Source organism: Telopea speciosissima, chromosome 1 (genome assembly GCF_018873765.1).
Source record: "Telopea speciosissima isolate NSW1024214 ecotype Mountain lineage chromosome 1, Tspe_v1, whole genome shotgun sequence".
NCBI lineage: Eukaryota > Viridiplantae > Streptophyta > Magnoliopsida > Proteales > Proteaceae > Telopea > Telopea speciosissima.
Window position 1 is genome coordinate 34,752,271 of NC_057916.1, and position 20,222 is coordinate 34,772,492.

General features: G+C 38.2%; 1 protein-coding gene across 1 annotated transcript in view; it reads left to right on the forward strand.

The window, feature by feature from the left end:
* Positions 1-600: 600 nt before the first annotated feature.
* The window catches only part of LOC122666065 (multisubstrate pseudouridine synthase 7), an 89,041-nt gene continuing 69,419 nt past the window's right edge, over positions 601-20,222 (forward strand). Inside the window, exons 1-11 of the mRNA XM_043862178.1 lie at positions 601-823; positions 980-1,058; positions 1,202-1,390; positions 1,479-1,693; positions 2,487-2,559; positions 17,767-17,823; positions 18,622-18,701; positions 18,970-19,032; positions 19,116-19,203; positions 19,702-19,804; positions 19,925-20,028. Of these exons, the coding sequence (XP_043718113.1) occupies positions 621-823; positions 980-1,058; positions 1,202-1,390; positions 1,479-1,693; positions 2,487-2,559; positions 17,767-17,823; positions 18,622-18,701; positions 18,970-19,032; positions 19,116-19,203; positions 19,702-19,804; positions 19,925-20,028 (1,254 nt within the window). The 5' untranslated portion in view covers positions 601-620. The remainder of the gene's footprint in view (positions 824-979; positions 1,059-1,201; positions 1,391-1,478; positions 1,694-2,486; positions 2,560-17,766; positions 17,824-18,621; positions 18,702-18,969; positions 19,033-19,115; positions 19,204-19,701; positions 19,805-19,924; positions 20,029-20,222) is intronic.

Sequence of the window (20,222 nt, forward strand, 5' to 3'; positions counted from 1 at the left end):
ACAGAGGAAAAAAAAGAGATTTTTCATAAGGGAGCTTCCGAGGAAGGAAGGAGAGTCACTCTTTTGTCTAGTTTTGTAAAACTAAACTTGTTTTTGTCTATTTTTGTTAACTCAAACAAAAAAGTGACTCTCCTTTCTTGAAAGTAGCTAATCATGTAAATGAAAACCCAAAAGTAGCTAATCATGTAATTTTCTCAAAAAAAAAACCGATTTGCATGATCACAATTGGTACTTGGTAGGAGTGATGGTTAAACAACTTGAAGGATGTTGACTGTAACTTTAGAATCATTTCTTAGACCGTTAGATTGGAATCTAAGAATAGTATAAGAAATACACAAATACCAGAAAAAAGAGCCAAATTTTCCGGTGCAACTTTATAGCGTTGCAGGTGCAATAAATCAGCATCCTTAAAGAAATGAGCCGTACATGTATGATCTCCAACACCACCAGCTAAGATTTCGAAGTTCTTTCGATGAACGATCGAGGCCGACGATTTTGTTGGTCACGCAATCCTAGGGGCTAGGGTCTATTTAAGATGATGGACCTCAACCTCGTAAAATACTATTACCCACGAGCCCACGATCTACGGGAAGTTCGGGATTTGTATTACAGTGGCGTACATGTGGGGCGGGAGAGGGTTGAGCATACCAGCATCCATTGCTTCACTCTCCGTGTCTGTGCTAAAACCCTGCAAACTAAAACCCTACAACTGTAACTATACCTTTACAGAAACCCTAGTAATGAAGACCGCCGAAGAAGCGGATGTTGGCATTAACTGTTACATCTCTCAGCTTCCTGGATTTCGCGGCGTATTGAAACAAAGGTTGTTTCCCGTCTCACTTCTGATTTATTTTCCTCCCTCCTCCACTCGGGTTTATTTCAGTTTGTGCTCAGGAGATGAGGACATCAAACGAGAAGTAAAATGAGCCAATTATCTTCTTTAGTAAGCCCTTTTTTTTTCCTGCAAAATTTTGTGTAGGTATTCTGATTTCATCGTTAACGAAGTGGATTCCGATGGAAATGTTGTTCATTTGACCTCTCTGCATGCCCCTCCGGAGGTAACATGATTCGCTATTACTTATTGTTTTCATTCTTCCATGGATGCATATCCTTAAGTTTTTCAAATTTTCCTTTCTTATGGTAGAGTAGTTCTCATTCATTTGATTTATCAGACTCTGGAGGAGAAGGAAAAGGAGAAAAGGAAAAGGAAAAGGAAACCTCTGATAAAAACGATAAAAGTTATGCCACTGAAATCGAATTGTTTAGATCCCTTGCTGGTGATTCTGATACCGAATCTTTGAAAGTTTTAATAGATCAAACCATAGCTGGTGGTGACAGTGACAATGGCCCGGTTACGCTTTCTCCGGATTCAGATAAAGCCCATAGGACGGCAAGTTTTGAATTCGACCTTTTTCTTTTATTAGAGTTCATTTTCTATGGTTTCAGGGATTCAAATTTTAGTTTTGATGCCTTGTCAGGCCGTTCATAATTTCTTCAAGGAGCATTTCAAATTCCTTGTCACAGACACAGTGGATGGACCAGATTCCACATCAAAATGCATTCGGGTGAGGTTGAGCTCAGGAGGGCAACATAACAGGGGCAACAATTCAAGGAAACGGAAAGATAGGAATGATAAGCCATTTGACAGTCGAGGTTCAAATGATTGGCCAGATCATGTTGGTAAATTCCTCAGGTAAACTGTTACATGACTCATCTTTGCCTCTGTTAAGTTTTTTGCTTATTTGCTTAACCATCTATTATAGCTCATTCTTCAAAGGAAACACATTACTATAAGGGAGACATGAAACACTGTTTTTGGCCTGTGGAGTTTCTTTCAGTTGACCAGTTTAATTGTGTCTTCAAGTCTTCAGAAGTGATAAATTTTACCCCTTTTTTATAGTATTTGTGTTTTCAATTGTTTCCACGTAAAGGACACAAGCTAAATAATTTCACGTTGGGCTGCAGATGCCATAGTTTCTTAGTGAGTTTGCACTCAGCAGCCTCATTTGCACTTCCGAGGAGAAGTAGAGATTAGCGATGTTTGCAAATACCAATGGCTTGTTACTAGAGTTGACAAAGAGATCTTCATATCTGATGTTGTTTGGTGATTTGGGAAGATTAGTGAATGGTTATTTGCTGCATGTCATTTGGGATGATTGGTCCTTGAACTCTAGCTCATCTTGTTAGGGATGTCCGCACTTTTGCATATTCTACAAACGTCCACTCTAAGAATCAGTGAACTCTCTGGTGGATGATGGAGCCTAGAGTGTTGATAGGTTTTTTATATACATTGGGAACAACAAGGTTTTATGATACGCTGTTGTAGGGGTTAGTTGCTTCATTTTGTTGTGTATTGTTCTATTTGCCTGCTAAATTCACTGTCATCGGCTTTCCAACTGAGCTTTGACCTCTACTTCATTTCAGTGTTTCCTATCATTTGGTCTGGTATAGCTTTTAGTTTTTTTGCTTATATCATTTCTACTCAGGTTTCATCTCTATAAGGAGAATAAGGACACACAAGAGGCTTTGGGGCTGATAGGAAAGATGCTCGGCATCCAGGTACGTTCTACATCACCATCTTTGCTCTATAGAAACTTTGTTTGGTTGTTTAGAACACATCTAAGAAAGCTTCTTCATGAGTACATCTTTACCTTTTCACAATCAGTTATACAATGTCGTACACCACCTCATAAAGGAAAAAAAAAACCATAGGTTGAGTAACACTTAACAGAGAACTTAAAAAAGATATTACAGTAGTAACACAACCCAAAAAATAAATAAATAAATGGATCAGTTCATTCTAATGCAAGAGTGGACCTCGAACCAGGGAAACCAGCGGGAGATCGATTGCAGCCAGGATCAACACAATAAGGATGAACAAATTGATTAACTGAAACTTTTATTGTTTTTTTTTTCCTTTCGGTTTACAAATGAAAGAAGAACATAGAAAAGTATAAGAAGAAGAAGAAGAGGATATAGAGAAGATAGAAGAAGAAGGGGATAGGGGAATGACTCTCTCAGCCTGGGTCTCTCACCTACAGCTACCCCAACTGTTGAAACAAGGAATTTCTCCCATAACCGATGGCAAGCTTGGCCACAAATTCTATTCTCCAAAATCTGTTTCTATTACAAGAGGGGTTGCCTATTTAATGGAATAGGTCAGCTAACAAAATTAGAAACTTAAGAAATAGTAACCTCTAAAAATAGAAACCTAATGAAAATAGAAACTAGGATTTATAGTTCAGCTCAACATGCAAGGACAAAATTAGAAACTAGTAAATATAGCAACTACTGAAAAAAAAGAAACAAAATTAGAAACTACTAGATACCTAGACTTAATAACTAAGAACCAAGTTAATAGCAACTCCTAATAGAATATTCCACAAACATCCAGCAGCTAATCTTCACACCAGCTGTCCATATCAACCCCCAAATCACTGTTCAATAACTAAGAAACTATTACAAAAATAGGAACCAAGTTAATAGCAGCTCCTAATAGAATATTCCACAAACATCCAGCAGCTAAGCCTCACACCAGCTGTCCATATCAACCCCCAAATCACTGTTCACACGGACAGTAATTTTTTTTATAAATTTCTATCTTGGTCTCTTATCTTCTTCATGCTTCTCTTTGGGCTGGGGCTGCCTTAGGTGATGCTCCATTGAACCAACAAAAACTTGCCACATCATCAGATCAGGCTGCCTCTCACAGCAGTCAAATCCCACAACCTTGCTGGGCGGATTTAGGGGCTTGTTCTTGCGGGTACATATGGACTTGTGATCTACATCACACTCACAGGCTTTGTACAGACAGTACAGTGGTGGGGTCACTCATGCCGTCAACCCAACTGCCTGAGGGAGTTTATCCCATCATCCGAATACTTGAACCCTTGACACAACAAAAGAAAGAAAAAGTGTCTAGTATATTTATATCTCCTAAAACCCCTCATTTTGACTCTATAAAGTGCCTTCCGGGTCCAGCTACTAAGGTAAAGGAGGGCGCTTTCCTGTGTTGCACTGATAAAAAGAGCACGACAGAAGAACTTGAAAAAAAGATGCTACGGGTGTAGTTGTAAGAGCCTATGAGCTTTTATGAGCAAAAGCCAGTTTCAGGATACTGTGATTAGTAGTTCCCTCATAGACTTTGTATGGTGGTTGGGTCACTCACGCCATCGGACCTACTTGAGGGAGTTTAGGTTTGTGAACCATTAAATGTGTTGAAACCAAATATATCTAGCTCTCTCCTGTTACAACTGCTTATCCCAAAAACTCAAGCTGTTAGGTAAGAGCTATAAAACAACACCCCTCGGCACACACACAATAAGGTGTAGGGGCACAATAAACTCCCTCAAATAGTTCGTCCGATGGCGTTTCACCATCACGTGTCACCAAGGGCATAGTTATCAAGGCATCGAGGCTCCTTGGTCGCCTAAGCAGGCGCCTTGCCGTCTTGTTGGTGTCGCCTTGATTTTGAACCCTCTCCAACGTCATGGTTGCCTTGCCGCCTTGATAACTATGACCGAGGGGCACAAGCCGTAGGGGCATAATAACACGCAAAAAAAACCCCTCGCACTTACCAGGGATCAAACACTTGACCTCTTGGCTCTGATACCATGTTACAATTGCTTATCCCAAAGCTTGAGCTGTTAGGTAAGGGCTACAACAGTGTCTATCAACAGACAACAATATCCCCCTCTTCCCCCCGTCCCAAAAAAAAAAAAAAAAAAAAAAAAAAAGACTAGGTGGGAAAATAATAAAATGATTGGATTGCAAGAAGGGTTGTTGGTCAAGGTCGCAAGGTGTTTTTCAGTCTCTAAGATATAAGGAGTTTAGAGGACACCTGCTTACTGTGGAGATTTGCATTATTGAAGAATAAAATCAAACTTCTTTAATGTACAGAATTCTAAAACTTGTACAATTTTGATGGCCAGGAGCATGGGTCATATGAAGATACAATGTATGCTATTGTCTATATCTCTTAGTTGTAAAAAACTCTTGGATAGGATCTTGTGTTTGATTTACATATGGTCCTCTATTTGTAGTGTTGCTTTGAAAGGTTTTTGAATTGGAATCTCTTTTTTGGGCTTGGACATTAATGAACTACTAGGTGATGCAGTATCCTGTCAGCAGAAAAAGAGGATGAAAATAAGTTCCCGAGGGTTGGGCTGGTTTGGTCCAGATCTGAACCTATTTTTGTTTTGGTCTGGTTCATTACTGAATCAATTTTTTTTTACCCCAAATCACCCCTTGCATATGGAGATATCTAGATTCCTTAAAATCAGTATTGTTGGGATTCAGTTGAAGGAAATCTATTGCTCACAGTACTGGAGTTCCTAAATTTTAGAAACGTTGTCACTATTGTAAATCTTGGGAGTCACTTAGGGGGTATATTTCTTCAGTTTTCAGTATCCTTATTCATTTGAGTTGTTCAGCTAGGGTATTTCTAACTTAACCTACGCAGGAGGGAAGTTCCTTTTTCTGTTTGTTTTCCTTTTATTGAAGTCACAGTCATGTTGCAGTCCATGCATGAAAATCCTTGTTAGTTTAAAGGGCGTACCCAGTGCACGAGGCTCCCGCCACTGTGGGATCTGGGGAGGGTCATAATGTATGCAGCCTTACCCCTGCTTTGCAGAGAGGCTGTTTCCAGAGACTCGAATCCGTGACCACTGGGTCACAATGGAGCAACCTAACCATTGCACCAAGGTCCACTCTCAGTTCTTGTTAGTTTCTGTTTTATTTTCATTATTAGAGTCTGTTTTATCCAAAACACTTCCTTGTTTGTTTCTGTTTTATTTTATTTTCATTGTTAGAGTCTGTTTTATCCAAAACACTTTGTTATATATATGTAAGAACTAAGAAGAGGCATTACCTACCTCACAATTTGATTAATGGGAATCAATTTAGTTTTATTTTGATAGTGAGGTTGTTGCTTGTTTCTCTCTCTCTCTCCCCGCCCCATGATTTTGGGGATTTCCTCTCTCTCCCTCACCATCTGGTTTCCTCCCCTTCTTTTTCATCCTACGATCTCTTTCTTCTCTTCCCCATTGTCTCTCTCTTTCCCACCATCAACAAACCCATCTACTCGATCTGATGAGGAGCACTTCCTTGGACTGGCCCAAACCTGTTGGGGAGCCTAGATGGAGATGAACCGGGTCCCAATCTAGTTTTGGTCCAATAGGATATTATAGTTTATTTATTTATTTAGATTTATTATTTGGATTTATCTTAAAATCTTTTGCTTTACTTTGAATAGGCTATGTAGTGGTAGAGTCCATTCCAATTTTAGGCTTAGAGTTTGATTTCCATTATAGTTTAGATTGGGATTAGGAGTCTTTTATAATTTTTTTTATATATGTAAGCAGTGTAACCAAGAACACAGATTTGATGAATGGAATATGAGTTGTTTGCCAGTAGCATACGTGGCTTAGTGCAGCTTGGTTGTTGTTTTCTTCTCCTTCCCCCTTCCTGCAATTCTGACCATTTCCTTTCTTAAGGTCAGCTCTTCCCCAACTTTCTTCTTCTTTTCTTTTCTATTCTCTATTTCTGTTTTAAACTCTTACTTGTGAGTACCCTGTTCTAGCAGTGGTCGTAGCTACCCACAACTTGAACCTAATCTCCTACATAGCGCACCTGTTCTCCCCAATATTTTGGGCAGTCCATCACCCTAGGGTGACCTAAATCTTAGTTTCCAGCCCTTGGTTTCATCCCTGCCATGAGATACCCATTTAGATCCACATCGGAACCTGCAACGTCCGCTGGTTCTTGTTTCAGAAACGCTCTATTAGCCTTTAAACTGTTGAAGCGATTGGTTGAATGCTGGAATCCATATGTGAGGGTTTGTAGCCTTATTTTGAAATTTCGAATCCATGGATGGTGATTTGAGGGAGTTCTTCTCTTGAGATCAAGTCTGGTCACCGGTTTAAGGTTGAAGGCTATACAGTCTTTCCACCCTTTCTTTTTATTGTTTTAGTTTCCAATAATACCCTTCCCTTTCTCTTTTATCCTCTTGTGTCCTTTCTTTTAACTTTGTTCCAAGTGTACTCTTATTCTATACTTCCTAATTCTCTGTGTGTCCTTTGCTTTATTCTAAGTGACCCTCTCTTATTAGGATAATTATGGGCCTGCCACTCTCCTTTAACTTTGAGATATTTACAATTCTGGCACTCCATTCTTGATTTGAGCTATTTGGTTGTTGGGTGGAGCCATAGGGAACCCAAATAAGGTTTTGTGACCTGGGTTCCACATCATGATCTGCATTAGACATCCATTATGTTAGAGAATGTATCTCTCGGTTGGACCTCCATAGATCTCCATACTGTGGGGTTTTCTGTCTTGGGTTGTTAGTTTGGTCGACATTCTTAGGACTCCTACTTTAATTGTAGTTTGTTAGTAGTTGTTGGGTTTCCTATTTTGTTTATAGTGTTAGCTAAGTAAGTTTCTCTTTCATATTGTAACTCTATGTCAAATTATACATAAATATAGTGGCTGGGTCAATGGAACTGATATCCATCATCTAGCCTTTTCTTCCTTCTCTCTCAATTCTGTCTTCTTCTTCTCACCGTCTTCTCTATCTCTCCTTTGTTTTTGGTTGTCTGGAGTGCTATCTAATTACATGGTATCAAAGCACATCTGATAACCTTGGGTAATACACAAATCCGGGTTTGAAGATCTCCAGGGTTTCTTGGTTGAAGGTTGCAGCAACCTATGCTGCTTGATTTCTTTTATAGGCCCTAGTTGATGATGATTCAGTGATAAACTAGGGTCTCTATTGTTATTTTGTTGGCTTACATGGAGGGAGCAATCGATTGAATGCAGTATATTTTTTTTCAGACTCGCAGCAGTCCTGGATTATAAGGATTTTGAAGAGATACAAGAGTCTCAATTCCTTTTGATCATACTAGCAGATTATTCTCAAATTATCATGTTTTATTCTCTCATACAAGAGGGTCACTCAATCCAAAATAGAAGATCAGCTTTGCTGATCATATATATCAGCTGCTCCCTTTTCCTCCTGGCGATACCCTGTTTTAGGGTAGATTTTCAATCACATAGTTTGGCTGATTAAACTTTATTGGTTCAGCAGATCCCATTAAGTTTTTGGGGTTTTGTTTACCTCATATAAAGGGCCCTTTGATCCTTGTTTGATGTTCTTTTAGGCCTTCTTATCTGACATTCAAAGGCTGGTTCTTCACACCAGCGGTACTCTATTATTCTAGGAAGATTTCAGAATTATTGATTTTGAAATTAATTCTCATCTGGTATTTTTTGCCTATATCTGTGGGGTTTTATTCCTCTACTATAAAAGGTCTCTCGACCTTCAATTGGTGTCAATCAGACATCTCTGGAGCTTGGTATTTGAAGTTACCTATTTCTGGTTTTCTAAGGTTTCTGATTTCTCATTGTACATGATGGCTGAGCCTAAGACTACCACGGACAATGTCAATGACCAAATTACTACGATTAAAGTCAATGGAGTTGGAAATTATCTGTTATGGGCTTAGGTAGTCAAGGTCTATATTAATGCAAAGGGCAAACTGAAGTATCTACTATCTGATCCCCCATCTGCTGATTCCAAAGACCCTGCTGATATAAAAATCTATGAGTGGATGCGTGAGAATGATACCCTCCTAATATGGTTATGGAACAACATGGATCAGGCCATTGCAACTAATGTCATGTTTCATTCCACTTCTAAAGGAGTGTGGGATGACCTGAAGTGCACATTCTCCCAAGAGAAGAATCTTACTAGGGTGTATGAGTTGTGTGAGAAACTTTTTACCTTCAAGCAGGGGGATAAATCCTTGAATCAATACTTCAACATTTTTACAGGCATATGGGAGGAGCTCAATATTCATTAGCCACTTACTACAAATCTGGAACAGTTACAACTTCAGCGTGAAGAGTTGTATCTTGCCAAGTTTATGGTTGGATTGAAGCAAGGTTCGAGAACTCGGAACTTGGTACCAACTTGACCCTTGGAAAAACCGAGTTGGTGCATTTTTTTTTTCCCGACTCGAAGCCTCAGCTCGTTGGGTTTTAGACCTAGTTTGGGTCTGAAACTTGATATTCAGCCTATTTTAGGCCATTTAAACACAATGGTACCATCAGATTTTTCAAAAACAAAGTCCAAATATGAGTTTCACTTCGGACCATAGTTTGGTAGGCGACGACATTCTAAAATACCCTACTCTACACATAGTTTAGTAATAGAAAATAATCAAAACATTCAATTCATGTAAAACAACTTAAATAAGCATTAGAAATGTTAAAGTGTACAATACATCAATCTTTAAACAAATGTTACATAAAATGTGATATGTTAATGTATTCAATCCCAACCATATCCACATAGAAATCCCATGTCATAGTGTTGTTGTAGTTTTGCACATAGTTTGCCGCAACACTCATATAAGTGTTGTCATCAACATATTCCAACTCCTCTATCCTAGGGTATAGAAGAGGCGGAGGCGGTTGGTTTGGCTGGTAGGCATCTTGTTGCCTAAAAATAGATGGATCCTGCTAAAAAATGGGATCTGAGGAATGTGCTCGTGGTCGGGTTGGGGGCCGTGGGATCTGTCTTGTATCAATGCTTCTCCTCCTCTCATCTTGTTGCGCTGGTGCAGCTGAGCCAGATCCACCAGCTCCTCTTGCTTGCTCATATCTTCTCATATTCTTATAATGCAAACTTTGTTTATTCTCTGCCAAAGTCTGCTAGTAAATTCTCCACTCAGCCTCTGATTCAAACTCACCAGGTGTAGGCCCATACTTAATATCATCTCCTCCATGGATCTCTACACCAGGCCTCTCTAACACTGCCTCATTAAACTCTATTTGTGGTCTTTCCCTCTCAGCTTTCTTTGCTCGTCCTCCACTCAATTGTTGGGCCATAGCCACTTTCACTCGGCTCGGAACATTTCTGCATGATGCAACGTCCTTACCTGTACCAGCCAAATGTTGTTTTAACCTAGTGGCTCCTCTAGATAGCAACTTTCCACAATAGTTACACTTGGACTTCTTTTTATCCTCTGACATCGGGACTCCATGTTGCCATGCTATATCAACACGGTCCCCCATTGTATACCAAATGTCTTACCCTTTACACTGTTACATAAAAAAACATGTATTAGTAACTATTAAAGACTTAAAGTATTGTATTCGTAACTATTAAACATAATGTTAAGCTACTAGATCAATCAAATAGCTAACTCTTATTTATTCCCTAACCTTAGTATCTATTAAACATAATGTTAAGCTACTAGAACAATCAAATAGCTATCTCTTATTTATCCCCTAACCTTAGTATTTATTTCTTAATTAAATAAAATTTAGAATTTTTATTAAAAATATTTATACCTTAAAGTATAAAATATTATAATGTAATGATGTATTTGACACCATTTGAAGTTGGACATTATGTACATATGTTGTGCATAATTTTCCAACAAAAACAGGTATTTTTTCTTAATATTATATAATTTTTTACAATTTTAATAATATATTTATTAATTCTGAAAAATAAAATTTTTTTTTTTATGGGTGAAAAAATAAAATGACTCCATGAGGTTGTAGAGCATCCAAAGTTGTCCAACATACATGAAAAACACTTCCAAACAATCACTATTCATCTTATTTTTTTCAATTTCTTTTTTCAAAAAAATCTTTTTTTCTTTTGGCAGAAAATATAATAAAAAAATAATAACAGAAAAAAAATTCGTGCTCCATAAAGTGATAGATCGTCCAAAGTTATGTAATATATTTTAAAATGACACGAATCTACCAAGGATTGAGCAATTTTTGTTTAAAAAAATAGATTTGGGGAAAAATAGTTTGCCTTTGAAAAATCCTTCATATTTGTGATGAATCTTGAAGATGTGTAGTTGAATCTTCAAATGTGCAGCTAAATCACCTGTCACGAAGTTCAAGTCTTGAAATCCACAGGTAAAATGAAGAAGGAGCTTCAAATGGGGAAGAAGAGAAGAGTTTTGAGAGCTTTGGACAGAACTTGACCGAGATATGTCGAGTTCTATCGATTTAGGTAAGTAAATAAAGTGGTAGATGGGTCATTTAATGGGTCAACCCGAGATCTCGACCCGATATCCGAGATCTCGGCGAGATCTTGTACTTCAAAGTATCGTATTCCATCTCGTCTCTGCTTCTCGAAAAACCTAGAAACTCGCCGAGATCTCGCCGAATTCTCGAACTATGGATTGAATCCAAATTATCAGTTTATTAAAGCTCAGTTACTGGCTGGGGAGAAGGTATCTACTCTCAATGAGTCCTTTGCAGGCCTTCAGCGTTTTTTCAGACCTCCACACCATGATACCTCCCCTAAAGATAGTTTTGCGTTCGTTTCTTGTCGTGGCTGTTGGTCTCATTCTTATGGGAGAGGTCGTGGCTCATAGGGAAGATGAGGCCGTGGTGGTCGTAGTATAGACGGACAACATGGTGACAGACTTGTTAGACAGTGTTCTTTTTTTTTTGTGGTAAGTTGAATCATACTATCGACACTTGCTAGGCAAAACATGGCAAACCAAATTGGGCTCTACAATCCACTATTACTGCTGCTTTTGATGGCAATTCCGAGAAGGTGTCTTCTGGTGACACCAATATGGCTTCCTCATCTACAACTCCAAAATCCAGTTTTGGATCTCGTGATGATTATAGTCAAATCCTTAAGCTCCTCTACAACCTTCAGTCTCCTACTGGTGCATCCTCTTCTATTGCTATATTGGCTTACACAGGTACATCTACCTTGCTCTTTACCATATCATCCATTCCTTGGATAATTGATTCAAGGGCCTCTACTGATATGATTGGTAGGTCTCATTCCTCACTTCACCTCAAAAGATTGCACATCCCTCTGGAGTTATACTTGTCGATAGTTCCTCCACTCATGTGATAGCTTCTGGGTCTATAACTTTACCTTCTTTTCCTTAGCTAACTCATGTTCTTCATGTTCTTGACTTACCTTTAGACCTTATATGTCTGTTAGTCAATTGACAAAATCCTTGAATTGCTCAGTCACTTTTTATCCTACCTATTATATTTTTTAGGATCTCCAGAAAAGAATGACGATTGGTGGAGGTCGTGGGAGGGATGGCCTCTACTATTTTGATGCCTCTACCACTATGGCTACTTCTGCTGCATCTCCACTTCATTGGCACTACTAGTTGGGACTTCTTTCCTTTTCCAAGCTTCAACAAATGGTCTCAGTTGCAAGAAGATTACTTATTGGGTGTGAAACTTATGAACTTTGAAATCTTCATCGTACCTCTTTCCGTACCTGTGATGCTCCTTATAGTTCTTTCTTGTTTTCTTTAGTTCACTTTGATGTGGGGGTTCTTGTCGTGTCAAGAGTTAGTTATTTTTTGTTTACTTTGTTAATTTTGTTGACGATTACTCTCGTCTGACTTGGTTATATTTCTTAAAGGATCGTTCTGAATTCTTGTATTTTTTAAAACAATTTTATTCTAAAATTAAAACTTAGTTTGATGTGTCCATTAAAGTTTTTCGGTCAGATAATGTGTTACAATATACCCAAAGTGAAATATCAAACTTTTGTATTGTACATGTGATGATACATCAAACTAGTTGTTCTTATACCCTCAACAGAATGGTGTAGCTGAACGAACTTGAAATTGCCCGTTCCATGATGTTCCGCATGAATGTTCCCAAATATTTGTGGAGTGATGTTGTTCTTAGTGCTTGCTATTTAATCAATCGTGTGCCTGTTGTTATTCTTGATAATAAGTCTCCATTCTCTCTTGTTTTTCCCGATGCTCATCGGTTTGGTTTGCCCCCACTTTTTCCTTGGCTATACAAGCACTCAAAAAGGTTACAAATGCTATGACCCTATTACCTGTCAATTTTTTGTCAGTGTTGACATAACCTTCTTGAGTCTATACCTTACACTTTTGTTGAGGGCCATCAGATTGATGCTGATTTTTTACTCCCTACACTACTTTCTGCCGTTATCCCTTTTATTGACCATACTTTTGATAATAGTGCTCTAGCTAAGAAATTACATGCATACAAGCGCCATAAAAAATCCACTATCACGGACCAGGCTGCTTCTTCATAACCGCCCTCTACTTCATTAGATCTTTTGCTTGACGATCCTTCATCTCCTGACTTATCCATTGCACTTCGTAAAGGTACTTGAACCTGTACACAAAAGTGATGCAGATCCTAGCCTTCTCGAATTGAAGAAGCCACCCTAAGCCTAGGGTTTTAGTAGGAGCCTTAGTTTAGTTATTTCTATACTTAGTTTTTTTGTGTTTTTAATTGAACCGGTTTAAATTGGTTGCATCCAATTGGTTCAATTGGTCTAATTTAAGTGAAGTGATCCTATTGGCTAAGAGGTTCTTATATCCTATTGGCTAGTAGAGAATCTTCTTTTATTTTAAGTAGTTTAAGTTGTTCTTCTTAAGTCATTAGGGGTAGATAAGTCTTTTTCTTTTAAGTTTTTAAGTTGTTTTTAAATTAGTCCACCTCTCCACGATTTAAGTGAGAGATTTGATTTGTAATAGATTTAGGAATAAGGCCCTTTGGCCTCTTATTTAATAAAAAACCGTGGGAGAGGCTCCCCCACCAAGTTATGTTTAAAAAAATCGTGCCTTTGCTGCTGCTGCTTCTCTTCTCAGAGAATTGCCTTGTGAGTAATATCAAGGTTCCCTTATGAGTCATATCAAGGGTGAGGGCTGGTGGACTCCGGCGACTCCTTGCATCTTGTAGATCGGGAGGTCCTTCTTCTTCTTCAATCAAGTTTCTTCAAGGTTGCTGCCATTGAAGTTCTTCCATTACAAGTAAGTTATTACAGAATTCTGCAAATACCCTTCTTCTTCTTATCCTCTAAACTAGACCCACATTCCCCAATCGATTCCCTACACCCTAGCTTCATCTACTGTCCATTAAACCTAATTCCCTCCATTAACTTCAACCTAGTTTCATCCACAGCTCCATTACCATCATCCCTACACTCGACAGCAGCCCCTGCTCCATTCCACTATTGCAACCATAATTCCCCTTAAACCCTAATAAAGCCCTACAGCCCTTAAACCAGTCTAGACCTAACCAGCCATCAAAACCCAATCAAACTTCAGTCGAACCACCCTCTCACAGCCTAGAACACTCGATCCAAAGCCCCTCTCCAAACTGTCATCCTAAACCCTAAATCCTCTACTTTCCTCCTAAAACCCGAAACCCTAAACCTAGAATTTCTGAAATTTAAAAACTTATTCAAATCTAACCAAACCTAGTTCATTATGACCTTTAAAACCTGCCTAGTTTAATCCTATAAACTATTTTCCCATTACCTTACCCTAACCTCAGAATTTTGACCTGAAACTACACTGCTGTCTTATTGTAACTGCTGAACCAGCAGCCCCCTTAGTTCCTTTTACTGTTGATCCTATTACCCTGGCTCCTAGTGGGATTACTCCTACCTAGGACTACATCAAAAAGTCTCAGATTGTTTATCCTGTGTCTAAATTTGTTAATGTGACACATTTTCGTCCTTTAATTTGTAAGTTTGTCCTGTCCTTGTCTACTATATCTGATCCTGCTAAGTACCAATATGCTTTGCTACACCCTTGTTGGAAGTGTGCTATGGATGTTGAGATGGATGCCCTATTGGATAGTCAGACTTGGACTCTTACAGACTTAACCTCTAGAAAGGAGATTATGAAATGTCGTTGGGTATACACAGTTAAATATATTCTTGATCGTTCAGTTAAGCATCTCAAGGCTCGGCTGGTTGCAAAAGGGTTTACTCAGACTTATGGTGTTGATTATTTGAGACTAATCTCCAGTGGCATGTCTTAACTGTGTACGAGTTCTTATCTATTTAGCAATGAATCTTGATTGGCCTCTGTTTCAGCTAGATATTTATAATGCTTTTCTAGTTTTCTTTATGGTGACCTTGATGAAGAAGTTTAAATGGATCATCCTCCAAGGTATGTTGCTCAGGGGGAGAATGCGTCCTAGCGTCCAAGGTATTTCATCTTCAAGCCTATATATGGGCTGAAACAGTCTCCACGTGCTTGATTCGATAAGTTCAGCAAAGTTGTTAGTGGATATGGCTTTATTCAATGTTTTCCTGATCACTCTGTGTTTGTGCATCATCAAGGAGACAAGGTTGTGATCTTAGTTGTATATGTTGATAATATCATAATCTTAGGTAATGATTCCTCTAGCATTGAAGAGGTCAAGCCATATCTACATTGGCATTTTTTGATGAAAGACTTAGAAGTACTCTGGTATTTTCTGGGTATTGATGTTGTTCGTTGCAAGAAAGATGTCAATTTATCTCAAAGGAAATATGTTCTGGATCTTCTATCTGAAACTGGTATGTTAGGGTGCAAACCGGTTGACAACCCTATTGATCAAAATCTGAAACTTGGGGTGAATGATGGAAAATACCTTGAGGATAAACATCAGTATAAAAGACTAGTTTGAAAATTTATGGAAAGCCCTAACCATGCTCATTGGGATGTTGCTTGTCATTTTCTAAGGTATCATAAAGGTGCTTGTGGCAAAGGTCTTATTTATCGTCTTCATGGTCACACTGAGTTTATAAGATATTTTGATGTTGATTGGGCTGGATCTACCAATGATCGTCGGTCGACCACTAGATATTGTACATTTGTCAATGGTAATCTTGTTTCTTGGCGGAGTAAGAAGCAGACTATTGTGGCTTGATCAAGTACAGAGGCCGAGTATAGAGCTATAGCTCATACTGCAACTGATTAGATGTGGTCGAAATCTCTCCTACAAGAATTGGGGTTCATGACTTCTGAACCAATGGAGATGTATTGTGATAATTAAGTTGCAATTTATATTGCTAGCAATCCTGTTTTTCATGAGAGGACTAAGCATATTGAGGTTGATTGTCACTTTGTCAAGAATGCGGTTATGCAAAGGATCATTTCAACTCCGTTTGTCAACACCGGCAATCAACTTGGTGATATATTCACAAAGGCGTTGTTTTGACCTGCATTTCTTCGTAGTTGTTTTTAGCTGGGTATGGGAGATATATACTCCAGCTTGAGGGGGAGCATTAGAGACTGTATCTCGGTAGGAGGTCTATGGACCTCCATAGACCTCTAACCGTGGGGTTTTCTGTCTTTGTTATTAGTTTGGTTGACATTCTTAAGTATCCTACTTTAATTGTAGTTTGGTAGTAGTTGTTAGTTTCCTATTGGTTTATAGTCTTAGCCAAGTAAGTTTCCTTTTCATATTGTAACTCTATCTCAGATTATACGTAAATATAGTGGCTGAGTTGATGGAACTGATATCCATTGTCTACCCTTTTCTTCTCTCTCTCTCTCTCACTTCTTCTTCGCACTGTCTTCTCTATCTCTCCTTTGTTTCTGGTTCACTCAAATGCTATCTAGTTACCATTCATTCCTTTGAATTTATGTCTATTTGCCCATATGGAGTCATTTTTCATGTTAATAATTTTCCCTTAGTTTTTTTTTTTTGGTATTTAACAATATTCTGCGAAGCAGGGGGTAAGGCTTTGTACATTTACCCCTTCCAGACCCTGTAGTAGCGGACTAGCGGGAGCCTCGTGCACTGGATTGTTCTTTTTTTATTTTATTATTAGACAATATTCGACTCCTGTTGAGAATCATATGAATTATTTAACATGAGACATGCCTTTTCCAATGATGCCAGACAAAGTGACAGCCTTCAGGTAATGGGACCAACTACGGATGTCATAAACAAAAATGCACCAAACTGAAGGAGGAGGTGGGGTATGAGAGAGAGAGAGAGAGAGAGAGAGAGAGAGAGAGAGAGTACTGAAGAGATGTATTCGTTGTTGTACTTATTGGACATTTTTCCTAATGAAGTTGTTTATCAAAATAATTAAAGAAAACCATAAACTGAAATAAATTTCTAAATTATCTGCAATTTTATGTCTACACTGCCCCCTTGTGTTTTTTAAGATTTTAACCGGTTCCCCAAATAAATGTATTTCTACTTAAGAAATAGACACCGAGTCAAACTCCTAAAATTCTGCATCCTAAAATAGAAATCCCTCCTTAATTTGGCACCCTATCAGGAAATGGTCATAACTGTCCCTATGCAACTGGGAGGCTAACATTAAATTCTTGTTGGAAAGGTAATTGAGTAAGCTTTCATAGCTCCAAAGCCATATTCAACAGATAAGTTTTGACCACATAAAAATATTCCAGAACGAAGGTGGCAAAACTAAATGGAAATTTACCTATGAAATTCTGGACATCTGTAACCTCTAATGAATTGAATATGGACTTTCCCAAGAAGAACCATCATTTCGAAGCTTGTGATTGTACTGCATCAGCCAATGTCTCTTCGGAAATACCTCTTTCCATCATCATATTTGATGTCTTGTCGGTCCCAAAAGAAAAATCATTACCCGTTCAAGAACATTAACTGTTTTCATGCACTGCCCTTGCTTTGCTTCCATGTAATTTGGTGCATGCTCGGGCATCAGAGTCAAAGTGCATGCATCTCATAGTAGTTTTGCAGATAAAGTGTATACAAAATTCTATTAAATACTAACAATGGTGGATAAAAATTCTGTATTTTTCAACTAGGAAGTCTGTGAATGATCGATAAAGTGTTCTGTATTTTTTGTTTGCGACTCTGATTTGAATGTGCTTTATTTTTTCTTTACAAGAATGTACAGATAATAAATAAATTATGAATTCATCCTGTTATGTTATGTGCTTTTGGAATGCCTACTTTCTTGACTTATTTCATGCATATATTTTTTGGCAGCAAAGATCATTTGGATTTGCAGGTACAAAAGATAAGCGCTCTGTGTCGACTCAAAGGGTAATTTTTTGCCCCCTCTTCTCGTTATGCTTTCTAGTACCTTGGTTGATGCGGGTGAGTAGTTATGAGCCCAGTACAAGAAAAAAAAGAATGTGGAGCACCCTGATGGAGCTGCTATTACATTATGGTAACCACAATGTGGTGTTTTGAAACTGGAATAAACAACTAGCTGATTGACTTTTCTACTGTTTTCTGGTCTTTATTGTTGTATCTTTTTTAAATACGTGTGCTTGCTATTGCAACTGTTTGATGAAATTCCCAAGCCAGTTTATTCTCAGTTGACTCCTAGCATGGTCAGTATGAAAATCTCTTCCCCAACCCGAATGCCTGAATTCGTTTTGTTTCCACATGCAGTTTTCAACCATGTTTCCCTTCCATTACCTTCCTGTGTAGATGACTTCCTTCCCTACCCCTCCACCCCAAAAGATAAAAAAGAAGAGCAGTGTCTGTTAGTTATCGTAAAGGGGTCAGAGTTCCTCTCATTTGAAATAGCCAGGAGATCATTGTGTACCTTTTTAGGTGTCAGGATAGTGGGACTGTCAGAGGTTTTGATTTCAAAGTGCTAGATTAGCTGATGTGATACCAGAGGGAGTTGAAGTTTGACATGCTATGCGGAAAATGCTAAACTATGTTTTAAGGATTTGCAAGTGTTATGATGATTTACTTTTCTTTTGGTATTACTGTTTGAGTTCCTGGGAACATTCTGCATATTACTTATGACAAAATGACAATCCTAATTTCATTTAGAATCCATGGATCTGGGTCCTCATAAAAGCAATTATTTTTTCCCTTTTGCAGGTAACGGTTTTTAAGCAACATGCAAGAAGATTAGCTGCTCTCAATGACCGGCTGATTGGTATCAAAGTTGGAGATTTTTGGTAGGACTTGAGTCTTGTGTCATTGGCCTTTTAGTTTATTTTATTTCATTTTTTTTATCATGGTTTGAAATTTCAATCAAAATGATCAAAATTCCATGAAATTTTTCGGTTTCGACCGAAATCGAAATTGCGGTGTTGAAATGGACTGAAGTTTCTTCGAAATATTTTGGTTTTGACAGATACCAGAATGGTGTCGAAATCCAAAATTTAAAGCTTTGTTTTTCTTATGCCCGATTATTGTCTTATTCAAGAATTCATTGTTGTCCAGCCACATCAGAGAAGGACTTCTTCTTGGTCAGCTCCTAGGGAATCGGTTCACTATTACATTGAGGTGAATGTGCTTCCCTAAATGCTAACCAATTCTTTTACTGGATTGCTTTCTTGTGTTACACACTCACTTACATATCTTCTCAGAGGAGTTGTTGCAGATTCTGAAGATACTATAAAAGCAGCTGCAGATGCTTTAGGAAAGAAGGGGTTCATAAATTACTTTGGTTTGCAAGTAATTCCTTTATTACTTTTAGATTCTCTATTTCACATTGAAGATTACTTCCTTCTCATCATGGATACTAGATGCAATCCTTATAATATTTTGTGGTAGACTTGTAAAGGGGTTAACCATCACATTGCAGGGTGTTTCACACCTAAGAGTTTGCTAAGGCTAATTTTTGATAGTCATCTACCTGATCTATTGCATTCATTTGGACCAAATACAAATGGAGGTTCTAAAGAAGCACAAGATTTGATGGTCATAAAAAAAAAGTGTATCCCGTCCCCTTTGCATGTTTGGTGCATTTAAGGCACAATGGCTCATGTAAGGAGGTTGTTTAAGATCCTATGATTTTGATGCTAGTCTGCCCTCTATTATATTATGACATTTGCAGCAGATTTTGCCTTGTTGTGGAGGTTACAGGTCCCCTCAAGACCTAAGTTTCACTGATTTTTTGTCACTGATGTTCTGAAGTTAACTTGTTGAACTGATCCGCGAATGGCTTTTCAGCGTTTTGGAAGTGGTTCTGTACCAACTCATCTCATCGGGGCAGCATTACTTCGTGGAGAGTGGAAAACTGCTGCAAGCATGATTCTTGATCCAAGAGAGGGGGATATCCTTTTTGAAAAGCAAATCTTGGTTTTTTGTTGAAACCGGAATGGTTTCTTGGATAAAATTTGATGCATGTAAACAGCTGAAGCCTTGTTTTCAGTAACTTAATCTTGAGAAAAACAACGTGAAGCCATCAGGAAGGTGCGTGAATTCTATAAGGAAAATGGGGATATTGAGGGGACCCTCAGGCAATTACCCCATCATTTGGTTGCTGAGAAGGCCATAGTAAGTTACTTTCTATGAATGTTTTCAACATGTATTTATGTTGTTTGGAGTACACCACCTATTTGTTAATGCTGTTTACTTGGCAGAGAATAAGGAATATTTGTTTTGCTGGATTTTCTATTATATCTTATTGATGTTCATGACTTTAATGGATATTTTTCTCCTAATTCTACTGTTTTGCCTTTGTATGATTT